The sequence below is a fragment of the Siniperca chuatsi genome, linkage group LG2, assembly GCF_020085105.1.
Source record: "Siniperca chuatsi isolate FFG_IHB_CAS linkage group LG2, ASM2008510v1, whole genome shotgun sequence".
Taxonomy (NCBI): Eukaryota; Metazoa; Chordata; class Actinopteri; order Centrarchiformes; family Sinipercidae; genus Siniperca; species Siniperca chuatsi.
This window is the reverse complement of record NC_058043.1, coordinates 12,357,590-12,380,837: the sequence shown is the minus strand read 5'-3', so window position 1 is coordinate 12,380,837 and position 23,248 is coordinate 12,357,590. Positions and strand designations below refer to the sequence as shown.

At 39.9% G+C, this 23,248-nt stretch overlaps 2 protein-coding genes and 1 long non-coding RNA gene across 6 annotated transcripts in view; 1 reads left to right on the top strand and 2 right to left on the bottom strand.

The window, feature by feature from the left end:
* Positions 1–439: 439 nt before the first annotated feature.
* On the bottom strand, positions 440–10,878 carry fam210b (family with sequence similarity 210 member B). Its single transcript, XM_044176278.1, has 3 exons — positions 10,165–10,878; positions 3,967–4,160; positions 440–1,553 (listed from the first exon to the last, which is right to left on the bottom strand). Exons 1-3 carry the CDS (start codon positions 10,720–10,722, stop codon positions 1,337–1,339), a joined length of 969 nt encoding a protein of 322 aa, XP_044032213.1. The 5' UTR covers positions 10,723–10,878; the 3' UTR covers positions 440–1,336.
* Positions 4,167–22,945, top strand: LOC122866553. Its single transcript, XR_006375743.1, has 3 exons — positions 4,167–6,202; positions 22,151–22,311; positions 22,798–22,945. It is a non-coding gene; the product is annotated as an uncharacterized LOC122866553 (long non-coding RNA).
* ppp1r16b (protein phosphatase 1, regulatory subunit 16B) overlaps positions 16,055–23,248 on the bottom strand; it is a 98,881-nt gene continuing 91,687 nt past the window's right edge. For 3 of the 4 annotated variants that reach the window (XM_044176216.1, XM_044176235.1, XM_044176226.1), the window contains exons 9-11: positions 22,709–22,838; positions 22,122–22,269; positions 16,055–19,928 (exon numbers count right to left, since the gene is read on the bottom strand). In XM_044176216.1, the coding sequence (XP_044032151.1) occupies positions 19,455–19,928; positions 22,122–22,269; positions 22,709–22,838 (752 nt within the window). In that variant the 3' untranslated portion in view covers positions 16,055–19,454. The remainder of the gene's footprint in view (positions 19,929–22,121; positions 22,270–22,708; positions 22,839–23,248) is intronic. The other variant, XM_044176244.1, reaches the window with a different exon arrangement.

Here is a 23,248-nt window from a genome sequence, read left to right as displayed (position 1 = left end):
GAAGGTGTGTTTCTGTATATTCACTCACCTTGTAGCTCTGTTTTGGTCTCCTGAGGGAAATATTTGGCTCTTTAGCTGCTAAATGCTCCACAGTGTTCACCAGCTACTCACTAACTTTGCTGTTTGGGACTGGGCAGGTAGTGTACAGTGGGTTTTTATTTTGTATTTGTTAAACAGCTGTGGTGAGAGTGAATCAGAGCAGTAAAGTTGCGGGCCGTAAAACCAAAACAATGAGCTGAAAGCATAGAAGTGAGGGGAACTGCAGAGTCAGGTGATAATTGTCACCACGAGTGACCGCATTTACATTGCACAGTCACTTGATCAGCTGTTAATATAAAAATTATTATGGCAGCTTTAAACTAAAAATGGGCCAAATAAAGTGATCACATATAACCTAATTGAGTGATGACGGTATTTCATAACAAAAACACACCAAATATAAAGGAGAACATCACTTTTAATAATTAAATACAGTCCATTAAATCAGAAAAAAACAAAACAATCACAAACCAACATTCTTCATCCAAAACTCGCAATGAACTATAATCAGCTTCACTCACTCGAGATTAATGTTCTTGGGCAGTGTCATTTGCAAAAAGAACAAGAGGGAGAGAAGACAGACAAAAAGGGAGGAGAGGAACCGCAAAGGGATTTAAGGGGAATAAAATGGATGCCACGAGAGATGCTGAGAAGAAAAATAGGAGGGAAGCAAAACAGCAGAAAATAAAAACAGAGTGTAGGCATGAGAGTCTGAGCTAAGTAAGGAGAGAAAAGGATAGACAGGGAGAGAGAGTTAAGGGACAGAGAGAACCTGAATTATTCTGCTGATTCATACAACACCAGAACATGCCCTAGTCAGCTAACAGGGAACAGTGGAGGAGAGATCAGCTTTTTCCACTTCTTGACCCACAGGGAACCTTCACAGCATTAAGAGACAAACCTGCCTACTGAAAGAGCTTAGGACTAGAACTTAAAATCCCTGATTCTTCTGATTGTAAATAAATATTGACAAACAAACAGCCTTCGTTTTTGGAATGCACACATTCCAAATACACTTGTTTTTTGGAGAGCCGTAACACTTTAGACTTCTAATCCTACAGTAACACAATTTAACACTTTGATTCTGTTACTGGAACTAATGTAGGAAACGTTTCACCTGAATTCACAACAACAACTGAGAAAAGATGAGGCATTTCTAGATGAAGGCAAATGAGTAAGTGTGTGTGTGTGTGTTTGTGTATATATATATATATATATATATATATATATATATTTAATTATGGCAATTAACAGTCAAGATGTTTGTTGCTTGATGAGGCAGCAGAGGTAAGGGTCATCAGGGTGCAGGAGTGGGTGGTTTAAAGAGACCAGTTTTTCTGAAGTAGCGCACGATTAGAGGCACGGACACCAGCGTGATGCTGATGCGAACAGGAGCGAAGAGCTTGTGGATGGCGTAGGCCAAGACGAACGTACTCGTTCCTGCTGCCATTTTAGACTGAACGACTGTCTCGCTGAAGCCCAGTTTGCACAGCATGGACGCCATATCGATCCCACTGGGGAGACAAATGACGCAGAAAACTGGTTAGAAGTACATAGAATTCACATATTGGGCGATCACTCACAAATGTTCCCTTTTTTTTTTTTATAAATCAAATGATCAGCAACAGTCTGCTACACACACAGATGTTTCAGGATATGGCTTCCTTAGCGTGTGTGTGTGTGTGTGTGTTAACCAGGTGTCTGGTATCAGTGACTATACTGACCACCCCTCAATTATCAGAATTCTTCACTATTGGTCATTCGAAATAATCATGATGTCCAACATGAGGTGAGGGGAATGAAACAAACAAAAAAACATAATAGTAATAAATGGAATAACTTCATCAAAGTTTAAAAAAAAAACCCAATAAATTAATACAATAACCTAAAATGAAAAAAAGACGATGATAAACAAAACCTAAAATGAATAAAACAAATTAGATTTTGTTTTTAAATTATTAAACACTATAAAATGAAATTAATAAAAAAAACACGATGATGATGATTAATAAATTATTATGACTAATAAAAAGCCATACAAACGCTCCGGCAACATAACAACAATAAGGTGACTTTCTATTATCTGGATTACTAGTCCAAAAAAAAAAAAAAAACATCTCAAAGAATCAATGTTTTAAACTTGTAGGAGCTTCAGAGCCCAAACAATAAGTCCTAAAATCCTCAAGCTGCAATAACCACTTTTCTTCGTTACCGTCTAGCTTTTTTGTCCTGGCTGGTTACATCCTCAAGGACTTCAAGAGATTACATATAAAGTAAAGAAGTAGTCCATTCCTTCCTTTGGTTCTGCGTGCTAATCACCTTTATCTCCACCAGAGGGAGCTGTTTAATAATGTTGTATAATTTATTTTGCAGCCTTTTGACCCATTTAAACTGATTAGCATAAGCACTGCAAGCATGAAATCACACAAATCAAAGAGGGTTTAACAAGCTACATGTATCGCTGCCTTTGTGCGACAGTTTTGTAAAGTCGTCGTGGCATTTTCATGAGCTATTCAGGGAAATAAATATGTATATGTGCCAACACGAGGCTTAGAGCTGCTTCAGTCAATACAACATCTCTCTCACGTTAACAGCTCTGTTGCACTCGGCAAACTTTAGTCAGCTAAATATAAAGCTCCATCTGCACCCTGACAACTGTTTACCCGGCACACAGCACTGTATTAGCAGGCCACATGCCTGGGCTCTGTGGCCACACAGTGATAATGCTCAATGGTTGCTAGCTACAGAGTCAGTTTTCACTTCAAGGGTCATTATCAACTATACGAGTAAATCTCCAAGCTGTCAGATAATCTCTGTCAAGTCTCTGTGGTATTTAAGCCACTGGCATGTGGCCAGAAAAACAAGGGCTTGTCTGGACTGAATACTTGCCAAAACTAAAGTTGTGCTGCACTGTTTTAGCTTTTCACTGTCTGTCACCATCAATAGAAGGTTACAAAATGCACACAATAGTTAATAGTTTTAAATTCTACACAAATTGTTGCAAAGTTACGAGTCTAAAAAAGGCTTGCACGATGAGAAAACGAAATGTTTTATTCAAGCGCTCAACATGATTTGTCTGTGTCTGATTCAGCCAGCAGTAGTATTTCAACAGCACGGCCGGTGTAATGTGGCTGACTGGACATTTTCAAGAGCCCGTACGTTGCTTTCTCTCATAACAGGTCCCATTTGCTGCCAATTTGCACCAGACATTTTGCATTCCTGTGTAAAAGCAGCCCACGGGTCAGTAATTTCCTGTGCATAACTTTGTGGTTTAAAGGAAATATTACGCTCTGATGCTCTCTCACTACTAGATAATATCAGTAAGTGATGTCTGATGTATTCCAGAGGTATTTTGTAATATGTTGAGCGTGTTGTCTTGCATTTTACTTTTTTTAGAAGAGTCCTCTAGCCTGCTTCATCTTACTTCAGTCAGTGATTTCCTACATTTCCCCCAAAACTTTGAAAATACTCAAAATTTCAGAATATTTTGAATTTGAGAATAATACAGAGGAATCTCTCACTCTCTTGTTCTAAGTATTTCTCCTTCTGCTGCTGAGAATCAGAATATCTAGAAAGATGCTCTTACTCTCAGATTCTCAGGGAGTGATTCAAAATTGTAGCCACACTTGACATATTGTGACTTCACAACAAAGAATAAATAAATCTTTATTTAGACAATCAACCGAAAATCAACTCAGAATTAAAAAAGCTACAAAACAAGAAAACAGGACCAGTCAAGGTACACCCAACAGTGTAAATACATTTTAGGGTGGATCATGTTGCACTTATAAGTTCATTTAATCAATCCCTGATTTTCGTTTTTAAAAAAAAATGGAATAAATACTAGATAAAAATAGTCAATCCAGCTGCTAACAGGCTCTACTATAAGTGGCCACTTGTAACCAATAATCAGATTATTTTTTTTACCTGGATATAAGGAGATAGAACATTCCCAGGGACATGAGGGAGATCCCGATGTGAAAGGAAACTCCCACAGCTCCATACTCCTTAAAGACTTTTTTTAGCTGCTGGGTCTTGTTGGGTTTTCCTCCCTCTGGCTCCTCCGGGGCCTTCGCGGCAGATGAAGATGTGGAAGAGAACTGCTTTAAATTCTGCTCCTCCTGGACAAAAAAAAAGAGAAAATAGCAGCGTGAGCAGGTCAAAATAAAATGCGAGGATGAATTGAGAATCAATCCCTGGTGCTACAGGAAGCAGAGGAAGTCTGTAAGAAGACCGACTACATCTAGACAAAAACAGAGGGAAGATGTGAATGACAAAGAGGAAGTGGATTAAAATTGTGGCGATAGAGTCCACTCTGCATACAAAATCGTAACACTTTTCACTTTAGTATTTCAGGGACTCCCTCAAACTACAAAACTGACAAGCTTCAAGATGGAGGCTTCACTTCTGGTTCAACTGATGTCAGTTTTTGGGGATTTTAACACACGAGGCAGAAAAGCTCGAACAACCAACCAATTATTACCTTTTTAATATCCACTTGACACGAGTTGACAATGTTTGTTAGGTGTTTGTATACTGTGTTCTTTACTGCCACTGTATACTTTACTGTTACTCTTGTCTCGACAAAAGACTTGATAGATATCTAAAGGTAATTTTAATAGCATTAACAGGTGCAATAAGTTCCAATCATGACCTTTTGACTTTAAAAATATCAGTTACTGCTTTTTCCTTTTGCATAATAGCACTGATCCACTGAGTGCTAAAACAATCTCATTACACAAATTAGCAAAACAAATACCTCAAAAATCAACACTTATCTTTAAAACAAGTTCAGAAATTGAAATGCCTGTATCATCATAAAATGGGGGGATGACGACTGTGTGCTGTGACTGTGCGTCATCTATTTCGAAGTTGAGGTCATAAATGTATGTCAAACAAAGGCTGAATAGAAGAAGCCTTTTTATCAGCTTTCTCTCTTCATCGTGCAGCCAAGTCAGCTGATTAAACATAGACTGTGTGGTTTAGGTAATACGCTTTATCACTCACCCTTTCCAACGTGAACAGTCTGTCACTCTCTCTTTCAGACACACACACAAAGAGCCTCTCATAAGTGCACAAACACACGCTTCTGTTCATGACCTCCAGACACACCACACTCCAAGATGAACAAGCACAAACACAATCCAGCCGTCTGACATGTAGCAGGGAACAGACAGGTCTCTCCAGTGTGTGCTGGCAGTAAAACAGATTAGTGAACTACAACACGCTCAACAACAATAAGACCACCACAGCAGACAACAGACTACAACAAAGCATTGGTGGTGTAGACGTGACTCACAGAGCAACTTGGAAAGCAGGAATTTAAATAAAGAGAGAAAGCCTGCAGTATGTTCACAGTACAGCATGTAAATAAACGTAATCCTCCCTCTGACTAAAGCCTCAAGGGTTACATTTTACAACAGTAGTCATGCTTAATGCAGCAGAATCTGTACAGGAGGTATAATTGTGTGCAATGTGTTTTTAAGAAGATCAGAATTCAAGATGATAGGCTTATTTTTTTATATAAAAAAACAACCCTGCTGCCCTAACACTGTCTAAACCTTAACACAATTTTTGAAATACAAGACGTTACAATTTGATGGAAGGGAAAATTTAAATTTGAGTACCAAATGTACTGAGGACTGACTTGACTAAACAAAGCTTTGTGGGGTTATACAGCCATTTGGCTTTAAACCTTTCATCACATCCCTTCCCCAAAACATAATTTTGATGTTATAATAATGATTTATCATTTAGTCAGTGTCCTGACATTGTTATAGTAAACACTATGTGAAACTGCAATCTACATTTTCCCAGGCTATGAGCTTCACCTGTTGTGACAGCATACTAAAATAAAACCTCTTCAAACCATTTCAGTTAATACCTGGCCTACCTAATACCTACAATTATAAACTGAAAGTGTCTGCTCCGTGCAGCAGAGTCGCAGCACGGAGTAGCAGGAGTCAGATTTCACTTGTCACGTGACGAGATTAAGGAGAGTTGACCGACAAGACAGTCGCAGAGGATTTGGTGTCAAAGCGAAAAACTAAATTGCCTATTTTGCAGTATTTCGGATTTAAACTCAATGCTAATAGGGAACTTGATAACTTTGTCGGATGAAGGTGGCAGCATCTGGTGGCAACATCTCTAATCTACACACACAGTAAGCATTAGTTTTATTCAAAGTAAGGGTAGGATCTAAAGTTAAAGATCAAAGTAAGCGTTCTACAGATATTGAGCATCATCTACGAATATCTTGTAAAATGTGTTGTCATGAGTTTATTAACCATGGCATCCCTACCTGGCTGTGACTGGTTTATGCTACAGCAGGGGCTCTAAAGACAAGCTCGACTTTAAAAGTGTTACTTGAATGCTAGGACTCCTTTTTAAGGAATTTAGAAATTATTAGGTGTAGGGATACCACAGCGCAATGGGACATTAGTGTAAATAGCGTCATAGTAAAGATACTGAATGATTTACTATGGATCATGAAGCAATACAATGGGCATTTAAAGAAAAAAATCACTACTGAATCGAGATGCTTGAACATTTCAACCCACAGAGGGCAGTCCAACAGCATTCTTGTATGATTGTGTTAAAATAAATGTATTTCTTCAATCAGGAAATATCTGACCAAAGTATAAGTAAACAAGACCAAGGATCTGACGATGCATTCAGAGCCAGAATTCAGTACTTCAGTAACAGTTTTTGATACCCAGTGCTATGGGTGTGCTCTAGGGTCCTGTTGTGGTAATGCGATTATAACAAAATATATTTTATGGAGCTCTTTCAGGTTAATTAGAGGTTTCATTATGATTAAAGATACTAGGGGAAAAATAATTTCAGCTTTACTGCCCATATTTAACTGTTCCTTTTTATGATTAGGGCTGCTAAACTGAAATTGAAACAGTAAAAATGGCAGCTGACAGGAAGGCATCGTGTCCAGTGCTTCCATTCGAAGCCAAGTTATTAAAATATTTTCTTCCAAGAGGAAACACAATCATTCTCTGAGAAAACACGACGTGGCTCGGGCCTGTATGGAATGAATCTATTTTTAGACAAAATATTGACATTGTGCCTACAAAGCTGAGACAACTTAGTAAATACAAAGAATACTGTCTACAGTGAGCCCTTTAACAGGCAATGTATTATTATAGTAGACTATCAAGTCAAGGTCAACTTGAACAGTGATGAGGACAAAATGTAGGCCGATGGAAAATGTGTGTATGAGGATACTTTTCCTGATAGTATAGCAGAAATAAGCAGATGAAAGAATACAGAAAGTATAACTATGGTGATAACATGCATTAAGAGTAATTTTATGTCTTACAAAAATGGAAAAACAAAATCAAAAATTTTGTATATGTAGTGTTCTAGATTTATGACTAAAAAGGTAAAGCACTGTGCTGAAATGTGCAACGTTTCATAGCTATGACGGCTATAACGGCATATTTCTCGTACAGTTGTTCTCTTGTTTAATTGATTTGAAGTTTGGTAACTTGATTTCTAACTTCTTTGGAAGTTTTTTTTTTTTTTTTTTTTGTAACTGCTTCCTTGACATGTGCAGTAACTCCACGGTCAAATGTGACATTTAGTTACTTGAAAGGATCAGAAATTAGGCTGTTTCTGAAAATTGGGACTGTGAAAGGCAGATGTAGCCGGCTGTCCGTTCACTGCCATGTGCGACATTTGGTCTAACATACAGTAACTTTCATTCATATCCTTCTACGCCTTTTTTTTTTTTTGCTGCACTTACATCCTACTTGCTTCCAGCTGCCCTTATAGGCCTGAGCCAGACAATTAATCAAGAAACAATGAAGAAGAAGAGTACAGGAGAAAAACAAGCTGATCTGTTCTTTTCGCTGCAATTTGTCTTGCTAAATTTTGGCCCAAGTCTCCTGGATGAAGCCATAGTCTTGGTGATGTATTCACTAGCCTGCCAACAATGGACAATAGAAAGGCCAGAGTGGGCATGGGAGCAGGCCTTTGCTTTTCAGAGGCGAGTCAGGCCGTGCTAAAAGTAAAGGCGGGCAGCAGTGAGGGAGGGTCATGTGAGCGAGCGTCCAAAGGGAGTTGTACCAGGGAGGGTGTATGGGAGGGGAACAGTGGGACTGCTGTGTCTGATAACAGCTTTTCAGAGGCATGAAAACACATGCAGATATGCAAAGTCACAGTGCCATGCAAACGCAGACAAAGACACACTCACATGCACATACAGACAGAGCGGGAGGGAAATGTCAAACTGAACTAAGCAGTAACCTACTGCATCCTGCAACAGAACTGTCTAATTTCTTGTCTCCGTAAAGGGGAACGCCGCCGATTTTACACGATCGAAAATTTTGCCGAAAATCCCCCCGAATCCATTCTGCCCACTTCATAAAAGTGGCAGTATGGCGATTTAGCTGCATTAGCTGCTTGCTTGCAAAGAGTGAGGATTTTATCAATATTTACTTGACAAGTGCATATCGAGCAGAAGATGAATATTGGCTATAAACTCTGTTTAGAGTACCAGCAAGACTTATGACCTTGTCTTTAAACCCATGTTCTTTATATTTTCTAAAACAAACAAACAAAACCAAACCGATTTAAATTCATGATTGTCCCTAGGCTTGAAAAAAAAGCTAGATATACAGTCTTTTGGCCATATCGCCGAGCCCTATCTCAAACATATCTTTGGCATTTCTGTACTGCAATTTCTCGTTACTTGTCTGCCAACATCAGCGTCAATATGATATCTGCAATAAGCGAATATCTGCCAATAGTTATCAGCCAAGTCCTAAATAAAATGTTCACTTTTTGCAAGAAAAGAGCTACCTTTTATCTTTTGGGTTAGGGTTTTGACCAAATACTAGTCTAGGTTAAAGTTTTGGACTCATGCTTTCGGCACCCATAGGATGGCAGTGTCGGTCACTCCACCACTTTTGGTCCAGACTTAAATATCTCAACAACTATTGGATGCACTGCTATGAAATTTGGTACAGATATTTATGGTGCCCAGATGATGAATCTTGATGACTTTGGTAATTCCCTCACTTTTCATTTTTCAAATACTTAGGTTCACAAAGCTCAATGACATTCAAAGCTAATGGCACTCCCTTCAGCCTCAGCTGTACTTTGTGCTAATTAGCAAATGTTAGCATGCTAATAGACTAGTCAAGTCAAAAAAATAATAATATTGCACGGTTAAAAACAACAGATGTTGTATAATGCTGCACAAATTAAAACAAACATGCAACAAACAGCTGGGACATAATACATGAAACAATAACACAATAAAATACATTTAAAAGAAGTAAACTAAGATGGTGAATACGGTAAACATTATACCTGATAAACATCAGCATGTTAGCATGGCCGATGTTAGCATTTAGCTCAAAGCACCACTGTGCCTAAGTACAGCCTCGCAGAGCCGCCAGCCTGGCTGTAGACTCTTAGTCTTGTGTAATTAGCTAACATAATAAAGTATGAGCTGAGTCTTACTCTGAATTACATAGCACTGAAGAGAAGACGCAGCACACCAGTGTAGTAGTGTTTGTTGTGCCTTATAAGAACTGCTCATTGCAGGTCAAATTCACCCACTTTTTAATATAATGCTCTTTCACATGACTGGCAGGTGCTCTTTTAGTGGTGAGTCAACAATAAAGTGCTCACTGAATTTGCCACTTATTTAAATTAGATGGGTTTGGACAGAATGACTCATTCTTACAATGACTTTCTGCTCTACAAAAAGGAGCCGGCATTAGTTTGCTGTCCAGTTTGAACGGCCAGGTGTCTTGTGAGCCTGTTGAACAGTGAGTCAGCATGTGCTCTCTCTCTCTCTCTCTCTCAACTCTGAAAATGACACTTCTGCTGGTGCAGATTCAAATCGTGAATGCAGATCAATTATGCATGAACTACTGTGAAATGTAGACAGCCCACACAGCTGTGCGCGTCATGCTGTGTTGTATAACAAGCCTTGTTGCATATTTTATGGTTCTGAGTTCAACCCTGGCGCCACCGGGACACATAAAATACGCGGTGTTCCCCACCAGTTGAACACTGTGTGCACACAGACTCGGACCTGTGAGCTCTTATGAACCGGTCACTGGGGTTAGACAAACACTTGCGTTGAATAGTTTAAATTACCCCCGTGTTGTTGTTGTTGTCAGCCGTCTGGCCCTCGCCGGCGTCGCTCTTCTTCGTGGCTGCGGCTCTGGTCTGCATGGTCCTGGCGGAGCACCGTGCACTGTTAACCCCCCCGCTACCTGTAAACAACACATTACCCGCCTCTCCTCTGCTGCTGTAGCGCCTGCTCGCGTGAACGAGCGGCTGCCTGGCAATATCTAAATTACCGCCTGCTATATGCACGCTTTTGGAGAGACTAACAGCTATAGCAGCCCCCCGGTCCAAGTGTCCCCAGTCCGTGGATACAAAACCAGACGATGGGTCCCAGTTCTGGGCGGGTTGCAGGTCCCGTTGTTGTTGTTGTTGTTGTTGTTGTTTCCTCAGTTGCACAAGAGTTGAATCGACAACCCCGACGGAAACACAGAAACACCGGTACAGCTGAAACGTGTGGCCCTTGCGTAATGTCAAAGTGACGTCCCTCAGTCTGTTCGCTTTAACTTGCACTAGAAACGAGGCAGTTGCCTTGAAAACCTGATCCAGAGCCGCTGTAGACAGTCTCCCCGTGCGACACAAAGACATTGTCCGCCCCGAAACGAGCTTAGTGTCTCAAATAAAGAAAGCGAGTAAATCGCTTAGGACAACTAATTAGGAGTGTAAGTAGCTGTTAACGTGCTGCACTGTGCCCTCCTGCCTCCCTCCGGTCCTCTTGTTGACCGATTATCACCGACAGCCAATGAGGGCTGACGCGCAATCGCAGATAGTAAAGCCTGAAGAGAAAGGAGGGGGTATTTAAAGGTGTAACCGTGTTAATTCTTACAATTGAGTTATAGCATGAACCGTCTGGGAAGTATATGTAACTGAGGCCAATACATGTGTTTGTAAAGCTATTACTATTTTATTAAATACAATTCTCTGCAGGTCCAGGCTGCTGATTCACTAGCTTTCTCCAGGATTATCCTCCGCTATAGCACCTCAGGCAGAAAGGGAACAGGTTGAGTCTTGAATATTGGTCCAGTTGTCCTCTCTGTAGGAGCAGAGTAGGAGATGAGCTGATCTAAACTCCACAATCCAAGCAATTCCTTTATTCACTTATTTTAACCAGGCAGGATATATTCGAACATGCTGTTTACAGTAAAGACCTGATGAGGAGGAAGGAGGTCATGCTGAAGGTACAGCAAAGACATCATCAGAATTAAATTAACAACACAATTACTCATAATCATGATAAACAATACAGTATGTCCTAGTTTTCATTTTTTTGACCTTATCTGTGTTTTTGGATGTTACTGTATGTTATGGAGAGATATGGCTGTTCAACCAGTAGAAAGAAAATATATCAAAAGTAATTTTAACTGTCAGCGTGATGTTTTATGACTGTCCACATCGCTCATTAAAAAAAAGTTAGATGTAATGCATCAAACACTCAAACTTTACTGTTTTCCCCCTTAACTTGAAGCCAAAACATTCTTCTGTTTCCGCTCTTCTTTTGGTTGAAGAAGTATTGAGACCTTTTAGTTAGAAGTAGCACTACCACACTCCATTAACAAGTAAATGTCCCATATTTGTAATTTTACTTAAGTAGACGTACAAAAAAATTTGCACCAAAATGTACTTAGTATAAAAAATACTCAATAGACGGCAAAATGGCTGCTGTCAGAGTTATATTCACTGATGCCTTACTGCAGCATTTTAATGTTTAAGCTCATTAAGGTGGAACAAATTTAAATAACTTTATATACTGTTGAGTAGTTTCATCTAAAAAATGTATCATTTTATAAGATGATCATGTGTTTTGTTTGTAAAATCTTGATCTTCAAAGTAACTAGTAACTCTAGCTGTCAAATAAATGTAGTGGAGTAAAAAGTACAATATTTCCCTCTGAAATGTTGAGTAGAAGAATAAAGAAGTATAAAAATAGTACCTCAAAGTTGCATTTAAGAACAATACTTTGCACCATTCCCTTTGTTTGTCATGTAAATTTGCATGCGTATACAAAACCAGATAGATGTGAGGAGAAAAGCCTGACCTAAAAAGGAAGTGGTGGGAAAGCACAAGATCAGAAATGTCATTCTACATTTGCAGTTAGCATAATTCCTTTTAAATATTTCAGTGTTATATGTCAGAGAATGCTGAATCATGTCTGTGGTCATTGTTGCATCATGTGATAAACATGATCTGTTTTTCAGATGTAAAAGAGTAATTCTTTCCTGTGACATTTCTAACTTCTTAATCACACGTTACAGTTAAAAATGCATAAACACACACGAGGTGAAAGGCAGAGTGAGTAGGAGGTGAGATAAAGAAGAGGGTGGGATGTTTGGCAGGAAGCCATGAAAAACGGCCCACAGTCAGCACAGCAACGGAGCCTCTGACCTTTCCTCAGCAAACCCACAAGATCAACATGTGGGCTGATTTAAAATAAACCCCCTGCTCATATTTGTGGTTGGGTAAAATATCCTTTTATCACATGGGTGTCAACAAGGTAATTACTATGGTGAATTTTGAGGCTGTAATGTTGCATTGGATTGCACGCAATGTTCCAGTTATAGGCCATGTTCCTTTTACAAAAATAAATTAGTCAGGACAGTGTGTTTCTCCCTTTATAAAGTGACAAATCAGCCCTGTGTTCCAAGGAAGGAAGGAAGTGTCGCAGCTCTGACACACTCAGAAAACCAGTTAATCAGGTTTATTGAGACAAGCCTAACTGTTTGTGGACTGTAACATTTCCGTCTTCTGACTCAACTTTGTTTAGAACTATGCTGTAGGGCTGTTGGTGTGTGTCATGACTTAAACTGGTGGATCTGTTCAGTAGCTTCTCCCATTCCTATGGTGTGCAGTGTCTTCCTGGGGAAAATGATTTCACTAGGTAATGTATTGGCCCATTGGTGAAAAACTTGAACTTAAAAAAAAGCCATTTAAAAAAACAACACACAATTGAAACTTTAAAAAAATGCCATAAAAATAATTGGCTGGATGATAACACTTTCAGTTTTTTAGTATTGTGATGATTGAAACATTGTGTTACTGTTTTACAAAATCTGTTGTGTAAAGAGAGATCATTTTTTTGTAAAGTAGTGAGTGTACAGCTTGTATAACAGTGTAAATTTGCAGTCCCCTCAAAATAATTCACACAGCCATTAATGTCTAAACCGCTGGCCACAAAAGTGAGTACACCCCTAAGTGAAAATGTCCAAATTGGGCCCAAAGTGTCAATTTTTTGTGTGGCCACCATAATTTTCCAGCACTGCCTTTACCCTCCTGGGCATGGAGTTCACCAGAGCTTCACAGGTTGCCACTGGAGTCCTCTTCCACTCCTCCATGATGACATCACGGAGCTGGTGGATGTTAGAGACCTTGCACTCCTCCACCTTCCGTTTGAGGATTCCCCACAGATGCTCAGTAGGGTTTAGGTCTGAGACATGCTTGGCCAGTCCATCACCTTTACCCTGAGCTTCTTTAGCAAGGCAGTGGTCGTCTTGGAGGTGTGTCTGGGGTCGTTATCATGTTGGAATACTGCCCTGCGGCCCAGTCTCCGAAGGAAGGGGATCGTGCTCTGCGTTAGTATGTCACAGTACATGTTGGCATTCATGGTTCTCTCAATGAACTGTAGCTCCCCAGTGCCGGCAGCACTCATGCAGCCCCAGACCATGACACACTTGTCTATGTACGCTTCACCTGGTTGCCGCCCCACACGTTTGACAACATCTGAACCAAATAAGTTTATCTTGGTCTCATTAGACCACAGGACATGGTTCCAGTAATCCATGTCCTTAGTCTGCTTGTCTTCATCAAACTATTTGCAGGCTTTCTTGTGCATCATCTTTAGAAGAGGCTTCCTTCTGGGACAAAACACAGACCAATTTGTAAAATTTACAAATTTACAAAATTTCATGGCAATCCATCCAGTAGTTGTTGAGATACAACTGACATTGCACTTCCTTGAGCCACACCGCTAGTGTAGAAATTAATAATCAACTATATATCTCAGTGCAACAACTACTGACACTTGAAACTAATACTGAAATGGCATCTCATGTCTGACTGTGAGTATCTGATCTCGGAGCGTAAATACCTCGGCCGACAGGCTCTTATCACCGGTCGGACAGACAGACACTGACTCGCTCTACTTAGGCATCTTAAATTCAGGTCAAATAGGACACTGAAGCCATGTTAAGTCCAACCTGTACTGGGAACTGGGCAGACGTTCTGACCCACTGAGCCATCCCTCCATCCATCAGTTCTTTTTGTGCAGCTCTTCTGTCTTCTAACGAGCTGGCAGGATGGTCAATAGTTGCGGCTTCCTCCCCACTTTAAATGCTGCCATCCACCATTCATTTGCATGCAGTCTTTATTTCATCAGTGCAACTGTCCCTTCTTTCTATCCATCCATCATGGTGATCAGTGTCTAAGCAACGTTTTTCTACTTTATCCTCCACACTCCCGCCTGCTACTCAGTGCCTTCCATCATCGTCCCTCCATTTGTGTCCAGCAGGGTGGTTAGTATGTGTCTGTATGCTCTTTCTGGCACTGATCCACTTCGCCCTTCAGTGAAGAGGACTGAAGGACTGGGACCGGAGCCAGCTGGCTTGGACTCAGTGTAACTCAGGCACAATAGCAGAGCCAGGCCACGGAGAGGAGGTTAATGCAGTCTGGATCATGTGTTTTCAGCACCATTGTCCTCCTCTGTGTCTATATGCCTTAAACCTACTGACTGTGCCTACAGGGAGCTTCTAATGAAAGGGTGATTTCTCCTAACATTTGCTCAAGACACTGTGACAAAAGACTGTAACCTGATGTAGATGTTTGTCAAATTAGTTGATGATGCTGATGGTTTGTTTTTCAAATCCCTGAGCTGACATATTAACCAATAGGTGCTGTTTTATGACAGTGTAATGTACTGTAACTACTGATAAACTTAACCATAAAAGACAGACAACTATATCTGTGCCAAAAGGTCACTGCCTTAAAGTCAGCCGCAATGAAACTGAAGAAACTAAAACAACCATGCTGGAAAATGGCTGCTGTTTTCCACATGAACTGCCACTGCGGAGAACCTGAAAGTGGAGCAAGAGCAGTACTTAAATAGCAGGGGAAAATGTCAGTCAGGTTTAAAAATACCCAAAATAAACTTTGATAAATATAAAATATTACTTTTTCTAAACTCGTTTTTACTTGTCTCTCTAACCCAATTGTTATGTCTGAGCAATGACTGCTGGGTGCGGCCAGTAGAAATATTGACCCCGCTGACCCCACAGCCAGTGAATGAGCGGAAGCTCAGAGAGAGAGAGCGCGAGAGAGGAAAAAAAACAGAATCGTTGAAGGAAGCAGTTGATGCTGGGCCAAGACCCTGACAGCTGTGTGGTGAAGGACGGTCCAGTCTCTGTCTGTTTTTTAAGAATAGAAAAGAGCTGTAGAAGTAGGGCAGAGAAAGCAGACGTCTCAGAGTGAAATATATCGTTAGTAACCTTCATACGGCATGCAAACGTGAGCTGCATACAGTAAATTCATCTGGCTTCAGCAATAAAGTGTCTGAATACATTTTTGAAGAAAATAATGGTGCTTTTAAAAGATGAGCATCCATTTTTGAGGCTATGTTTCATGTGTCTGGCCAAGATCTGCAAGTATCTGCCATACTGCCAGAGCTGCATCTAATTACTATTTTCACTATGACTTAATCTGATTAGTTTCTAGATTAATAGTTTGGCCTATGAAATGCAGATGGTGATGTATCCAACCAACAGTCCAAAATCCAAAGATATTCAATCTACAGAGAAAAGCATCAAATCCTCACATTTGAGAAGCTGGGAGCAGATGTGTGTCCATGCCTGCGGGACACACTTGAATTAAAATGGGAAGAAATCTGTCGTACCTGATAACACAAAAGAGCTTTACAAATTCAGAAAAGACCATATAAAATTCTCAAAATATACAATTTATTCAAAATATGTTAATGCAACCATCAATATATTCCAGTAATTACAAAATCAGTAGTTTTTCGTCTTTATAATCTTATCCTTATAGACAACCAGGCTTGTAGACAAACACAAGCTTTGATTTCTATATACCATGAGAACACAGCGTACTTTTCAACAGGTACTGACCAGGTTGCAGTTCAAAGTTACAATTCAGTGTGATTTGGAATTCATTAATAAGGAGGCAGAACTGAAATTTAAATTGAATTGATTGCAGCAGCCTGGACAGACGTGAGCTGGAGTAACTTCAATGAATTTTAGATGAATCATAACAAGTTGTCGTCACTGCCTCGGACATTTCTTAAAATAACAGAAGGAACCAAAAATAGGGGATACAGCAATCTCTTTGACTGTGACTTAATTTGTACTTCCTCAAATGGAGTTGAAAACCAAACTGCTTCCCACGAGAGAGCAACATTTTAAAAACTGCCCTCTGCAGGAAATTGGACAGAAAAAAAATCAACTGCAGACGCTGGTCACTGCAACAGCAGGAAGACGTATGACGATGACACCTGGGTGCACTTGACTTTACAGAAAGATTTTAGACTGCTGGACTACTAAAGGGGTCTACATAGACTCGCAGTTTCCCCTTCGACAACCAAATGTCTGCTAACACTGTTTATCAATGTGGGTAATTGTATTTTCCTATAAGTTCCTCAACAGTAACAACACAGACATGTATATGCAGTTCATGGGAACAGATAAGGGGATACTAATACAAACATATTTACAAACGCATTTGTACAAATATTTGACACTGTACAGTAGATGTGGGGATAAAGCAGTAGTGGCATTGTGGGTATTCACATGTTTAAAAGGGGTTGGTCATCAGAAACAAACAGATCTCTGTAACAGCAAAGAAAGCCTTCCCCCAAAGTTTTCAAATGTCCTTAAGTCATTTTTTTAAATCATGAAAGACTCTTTGGCACTCACAAGGAGATTAGAGGAGCTGTTAAACAGAGTAGTTCAACGTTTTGGGAAATATACTTTTTTGGTTTCTTGCTGGGAGTTAGATGAGGCGATTGATACCACTCTCGTATCTGTCAGTTAAATATGAAGCTGGAGCCAGCAGCCGGTTAGCTTAGCACAAAAACTGGAAACGGGTGGATTTTTTTTTTCTTTTTACCTAGCAGGCTAGCTGTTTCTCCTAACGGCACCTGTAAAGCTCACTTTTCACAGCTGACATTTGACCAGGCAAATCACAGGTGTAATTAATAACATTTAATGAATGTTTGTATTCCATTTAGGTGAACCAAGTCAGGTCAAGGTTTGGTATTGTACATGCTGGCTCACTGGAGAGTCTTCCAGGGACACTTAATGGTACAAAACCATTGTTAATGTTGTTAGTTCATAACAGTTACTAGTCATCTGCCCTCTATTCACATGTTATATCTTGGTTGTTTAATATGTACAAAAACCAAACCCTGTAGTTTTACGGCGGGGTATGTGCCAGACTGGTTACCAGGCAACCAGCTGAGACTCCTGGAAGTTTCTGTACCGAAGTACCCAGCCAGAAATAGCTAGCCTGGCTCTGTCCAAAGCAAACAAACCAGCATACCAGCATCAGACTATTTCCCCCTTTTTGCGGTCTTTGTTAAGCTAAGCTAACCAGCTGCTGGCTCCAGCTACATATTAAGCACACGAGTGCTATTGATCTTGATATATACATATATATATCTCTGCAAGAAAGCGAATAAGCGTATTTCCCAAAATGTCAAACTATTCCTTTTTAATTAAGCAGAGAAACTATTTCTACTACTTGTTTTTTGGGGTGGAAAGTTTATATTTTGCATTGCACCCATGATGCATTAAAGGACACCTGACATACTGGTGTGGGCTCGCTCCATGCCAAATCCATGTGTGGATTAATGTTTTCAAAAACAAACAAACAAAAAAAAAAAAACTGAGGCAAGCATAGAGTCCATGTGTATCGTCAGAAAACTCATAATTACAGTAATCCATTACATAACATTTACAGTTTCTGTTAATGAGACAAATACAGTGGACTGGGAGAAGATAAAGCCACACAATGGCCACCAGAAAAAAAAACAAATAAACTCGATAAACAAATAACACTGTTATTTGTAGTGACACATATGAAATCCATCCCAATAGGATGGCTTGTGTGTGTGATTTTAATAACATGTACATATAGCAGACAGTAACCCTCACTTTATCAGTTGAACGTTTGATTTTCCATGTCAGAAGGTGCTTTGCTGGAAGACTCTCCAGCTCATCCTATATTGCATTCACACTCGCCACACACCATCCAAATAATAAATACACTCAACTTTAGGAACCATAATGGTTTTTTTTCTGTTTTTTTTTTTTTTACACATTACATTAATTTCATAAATAAATGTACAGTAATTTTCAACATGTTTGCTTAAATTATCTAAACAAGAGAGCACAAAGTGGATTATGCATAAAACAGAGCATGACCTGTCAGTTCAGGTTTGATATGAAAGGACGGTGAGGTGAAGTATAGTTGACAGAATATAACGTCAGTCTCAAACACTAGCGCACTATACTCTTTCCTGTTATCTCTCGCTGTAGAAGTACACTTTCTGAATATTTTAACACTGTTTTGTGGCATTCCTTCCCTTTACTTATGCAGGCAGCATTTTAAGCTGATACTTCAAAAGAGATGTCACAGATCTCTTTCTGCTACGTTTGGCTGTTTCTGATACGTTCTGTGATGGCCTTCCTGCGCATTTAAAAATGACAAGAATATGACAACATGTGGTTTGACAACAATCTGAGTTCATCCTGAAGAAAATGTTGTTTAATTACATGATAACTATCCATGTGCAGGGTAAAAAACAAACAAACTCTTTTCCATCTTCATCTTTGAGGGCAGAACATGCACCTTGTACCTTGAAATTCAAAATTTTTGACCCTTTCCAGGTGAAAAGCTTAAAAAAAAAAAAACTGCGCAGGGCCAGAGTAACAGCTTCTTGCCCTCTTTCTATCCCTTTGGCATGTCTTGTATAGAGACATTTAAAAAGGAATTTTAATCCAAGTGGCATCTAGAGGAAAAAAGTGGCACTGCTCATTTCTTTTCCTCTTGTTACACTTGAAACATGCCTGCATTTGGGGAAGGTGTCTCCAATTATAGCAGAAGTTACATGGCAGGGAGGTACAAGGATAAGTTTCTAAACCTTCTTCAGGCCAACCATCTTCTCTGGGAGAAGTTTAAAGGAGGGGAGGAAAAGGACGTTAAAAGACAGGAACGCTCCCTCTTTCCTTCCTTCCTCTCCTCCCTCCTACAGCACATTCCTCGCTTCCCTCCTCTCTGCAAACACTTCCTGTTCCGTCAACAGTCACATGACCAGGGCGCTATGACACGCAGCAGCAGGTCTGCGCCTTCGGCTGCTCTTCCTCTATTGGCTGTTTCAGTTTGAGTAGGGGCGGGTCGCCGCTGGCTGGTGTGTAGTAAACCGCGCTGCCATTGGACGAGACTAGCGGCATGCGGGGGTCCTCGGAGTTGGTTTTGGCATCAGTGAAGGAGTCTGTGGAGCCGTTACCTAGGTGACCATTGAACAAGGGGTGATTCAACAATTTGGCGGCAGCCCTCTGTTTCTTGAGCTCAGACAGTGTCTGAGCTCGCTCTCGTGGCCAGGCTTCCTCCTGGGTGGGCTGGGTGGTGATAACCGCGCCCTTATCAGACGATGGCGTGTTGCCATTGGAGGGCTGTTGCGGCGGCATGGACATTGTCGTGGAGATGAGGCCGTTCTGTTTGTTGTTGCCATCTTTGAGGATGGTGGGCAGCTTAGGCTTGTCTGGCAGCTCAACAGCTACGACTGGCTTGACCTGCAGGATAACAAAGATTACTTTAATCCCTCTAAAAGGCTTCTCTTTTGGATGATTAAATACATGGAGGCCAGACTGTATGGGGGGAGATCAGATATCTTTGATCTGGTGCCCAAATAAACTGAGATGTAAAGCCAATTTATTTGCTACTATAAAGAGAAAGTCTCCCCTCAGAAATCATTGAGTGCATTCTAGGAGTTCTTTTCTTGTCTATTTTTCCACAACCTGCCTCAACGTACTTCCATTTCAGGTCATGTTTTCCTACATGTCTCAGGGTTCCCGCGAATCCTTAAAGTCTTACATTTTTTTTTGTTTTTGATATTCAAGGTCTTAAAATGTCTGGAATAGTAGATTGGGGTGAATTTGATCTGGGGCAGAATGAATGAGCGTTTTTTTATTTTTATTTTTTTTTCTTCAGCTTTTATGTTTTATTTTACCAGTATTTTATATCTCACTACAATGAGAATTTCTGCAACGTCTAATATCTTTGTTTGTACGTTGAATGGGTAGCGTACACTCCGCTTGGTAGGTTGTGGTAGTACGCCTTGTGTACAGGCTGTGATCCACATTTTAATCTAGAAGAACGTGTTTATCCAGCTTCCGATTTGAGGGCTGCAGTGGGGAAAAGGAAAACAAGAACGTGACACTGCGAGCAAGCAATGCAGGCTCAGCCATGGGTAAATGCAAATTCAATAAGAAGTTCCAGCGATTCGTATGAGGTGCGATGTGAACTTTGTCGCAAAACATTCAACTTTGGAACAATGCTAAGCATGGATACTCACATGAAATCTCAAAAGCACAAGGGCTATGCTAGCACTCATAGTACTATGCTCATCGAGTTGTACGCTGCTACTGGTAGTTTGGCTGTACGCACTAGAGATGATTTGTCTACTGTCTGCTTTGTCTGCTCTGCAGTGGTGGAATGTAACTAAGTACATTTACTCAAGTATTGTACTTCTACTTTACTCGAGTCTCTTTTCATTCCACTTTTTACTTCTACTCCACTAACGTTACATCTCAGCATCAAATATTCTACTTTTTACTGCACTATATTTATCTGACAGCTTTAGTTACTAGTTACTTTTCAGATGACAGTTTTTCATCCCCATCCTGTCTGTGTATCTCCAAATGTGGTGATTTTGAATGTTTGTGATAAACTGGATGAAGTGTTCCTTTGTGTTGAGAAAATTCTCCTACTTCTTGAGCTAAAACTATTTAAAAACCCTCTTGGATCAGCTGGAAAATGCATAGTCACAAAACTGAAAACTGGACTGTGTTTCTGAGCTCATGAAAAGTTGACTTTTTAGAGATACGTGGTTCTCACAGGACAGCGACGCTACAAACATATGATGATCTTACAGAATATGATGCATTGCTGTAGATTAAACAACCAACAGTATATAAAGTTAAAATTAGCTCAACCATAAACATCTACAGCAGTAAAATGCAGCAGTGATATTAATCTAGAAACATCAGATATAATAGGAAAACACTGACAGGTAACATTTTACTGCACAATGAGTAGCTGATAATACTTATAGTTTAACTTAAGGTTTTGAATGCAGGACTTTTACTTGGAGCATTTTCACAGTGTGGTATTAGTACTTTTATTTAAAGCAAAGCCTTCAGCTACCATTCATCAGACTACCGCCATACAGTTATTTTCGTTAATGAGAAGGTAGTTATGTTAGCTAATGTGCACTGAATATTTCAGTTATTCAAATTCAATAAAACTCAATAACGGTGTATACTGTAGTCTAGTTTTTTCCAGTGGAGGAAAAGCAACTGTTGCACTCTTCACAAATATGTGACTATCCTGCATTCTTATCCATTCACTCTTCTGTTGGTGGAGGATTGTATTGCACTTTTTTCCATTGTGGGTTTCTTCCTGTTTGACTGTTTTTAAGGAAACACCTACACCAAACTCTGACATTTAGGCTCTTGATGTGTGGGAGAGATGATTATATTACTGACATTTAACACCTTTCAAGCTGTGCTAAAAATATCTCAGTCATGTCATATATATCTGGCAAGTTATGTGCAGGAAGTTAGAAGATACACCATCAAACAGAGGATTAATTCTCAAATGCTACTTTTAAAACTGTAACAAATGTAATGTATAATTATGCATAGGTTTACCTAATTCTAAAAAACTAGCAACAAAAATTAAAGATGAATAACCTGAAGACTCACGTTAACCACCTGGTTATTCTCCTGATCAGACTCCTTCTCTTTTTCATCCGCCTCCTCCCTCCCTCCTCTCCACACGATGGCCTCTGTCTCGTACTCTTTGCGGCACAAGTTGTGTCTGTCGGACAGGCTGGCTCGCCGCACCACTTTCCTGTGGACACAAGACACAGGAGTTTCCAGTGAGATAGTGCAGGTAGGAAAGAAACATGCCAACAAATAAAGCGTTTTCTAAGTGCAATTACAATTTATACAATTCTCATTTCTACATTATTGTGTCTGGAATTGCTGATACTTAAGTTTTACATCTGAAGATTAGGGGAGGCTGATCTGCTCATCTAAAAACTTTTTGTTTCCAAAAAACATTTCCAAAAACTCAAAAGAAGGTGGAACTCAGACAAAAGATCTGCACACTGTACCGACGGCTCCCTTCATTGACAAGAATTTCTGTAAGATTGAAATGCTACTCTATTAAATTAAATCAGAACACTGTGCAGATTTTTTGTCTGACTTGCCTTGATCTGCTGATCTTCCCTGACTCTTTGGGGGGAAAAACATTTGTAGTAGTAACACCAGCAGATGTCAGCACTTACCCACGACTGCCTGCACTGGACGTTCGCCTACACAGTGAGGTCTTGTGTTTGAGCTGTGACTTCATGATAATGTCGTGTTTGTGTTTCAGGTCCAGCAGGATGGCTCTGAACTCCTCATCCTCACATAGATCTTAAAATGAGGAGGATGAAGGACAGGAAAAGTCAGCTCCTTTCAAATAAAACTATTTGTTGTGCTTTGCTTTTACAAATAAAAGAACAAAGGATGATAAAATGAATTTGTTTAGATAATTATTATCCTTAGCGATGCTACTAGTCTTTCATACTAGATAGATAAGTAATTCCACCGGCCTTGGTCGTGTGGCTAATAATCTAATATGTAGAAATGTACCATTTTACAATTTACCAACCATCAAGACCACCAAAAATGTAAAAGCTGACATGACCAGTGATGAAAATAGTACAAAAAAGGTTTCGATTTGCTTTCCATGTTGATTTAAACAAACCCATGATGTAAAACTTGCATTGACTGAACAAGCTGGAAATGAGACCCTGCTGAGATAAGACATTTGTTTTCTTAAC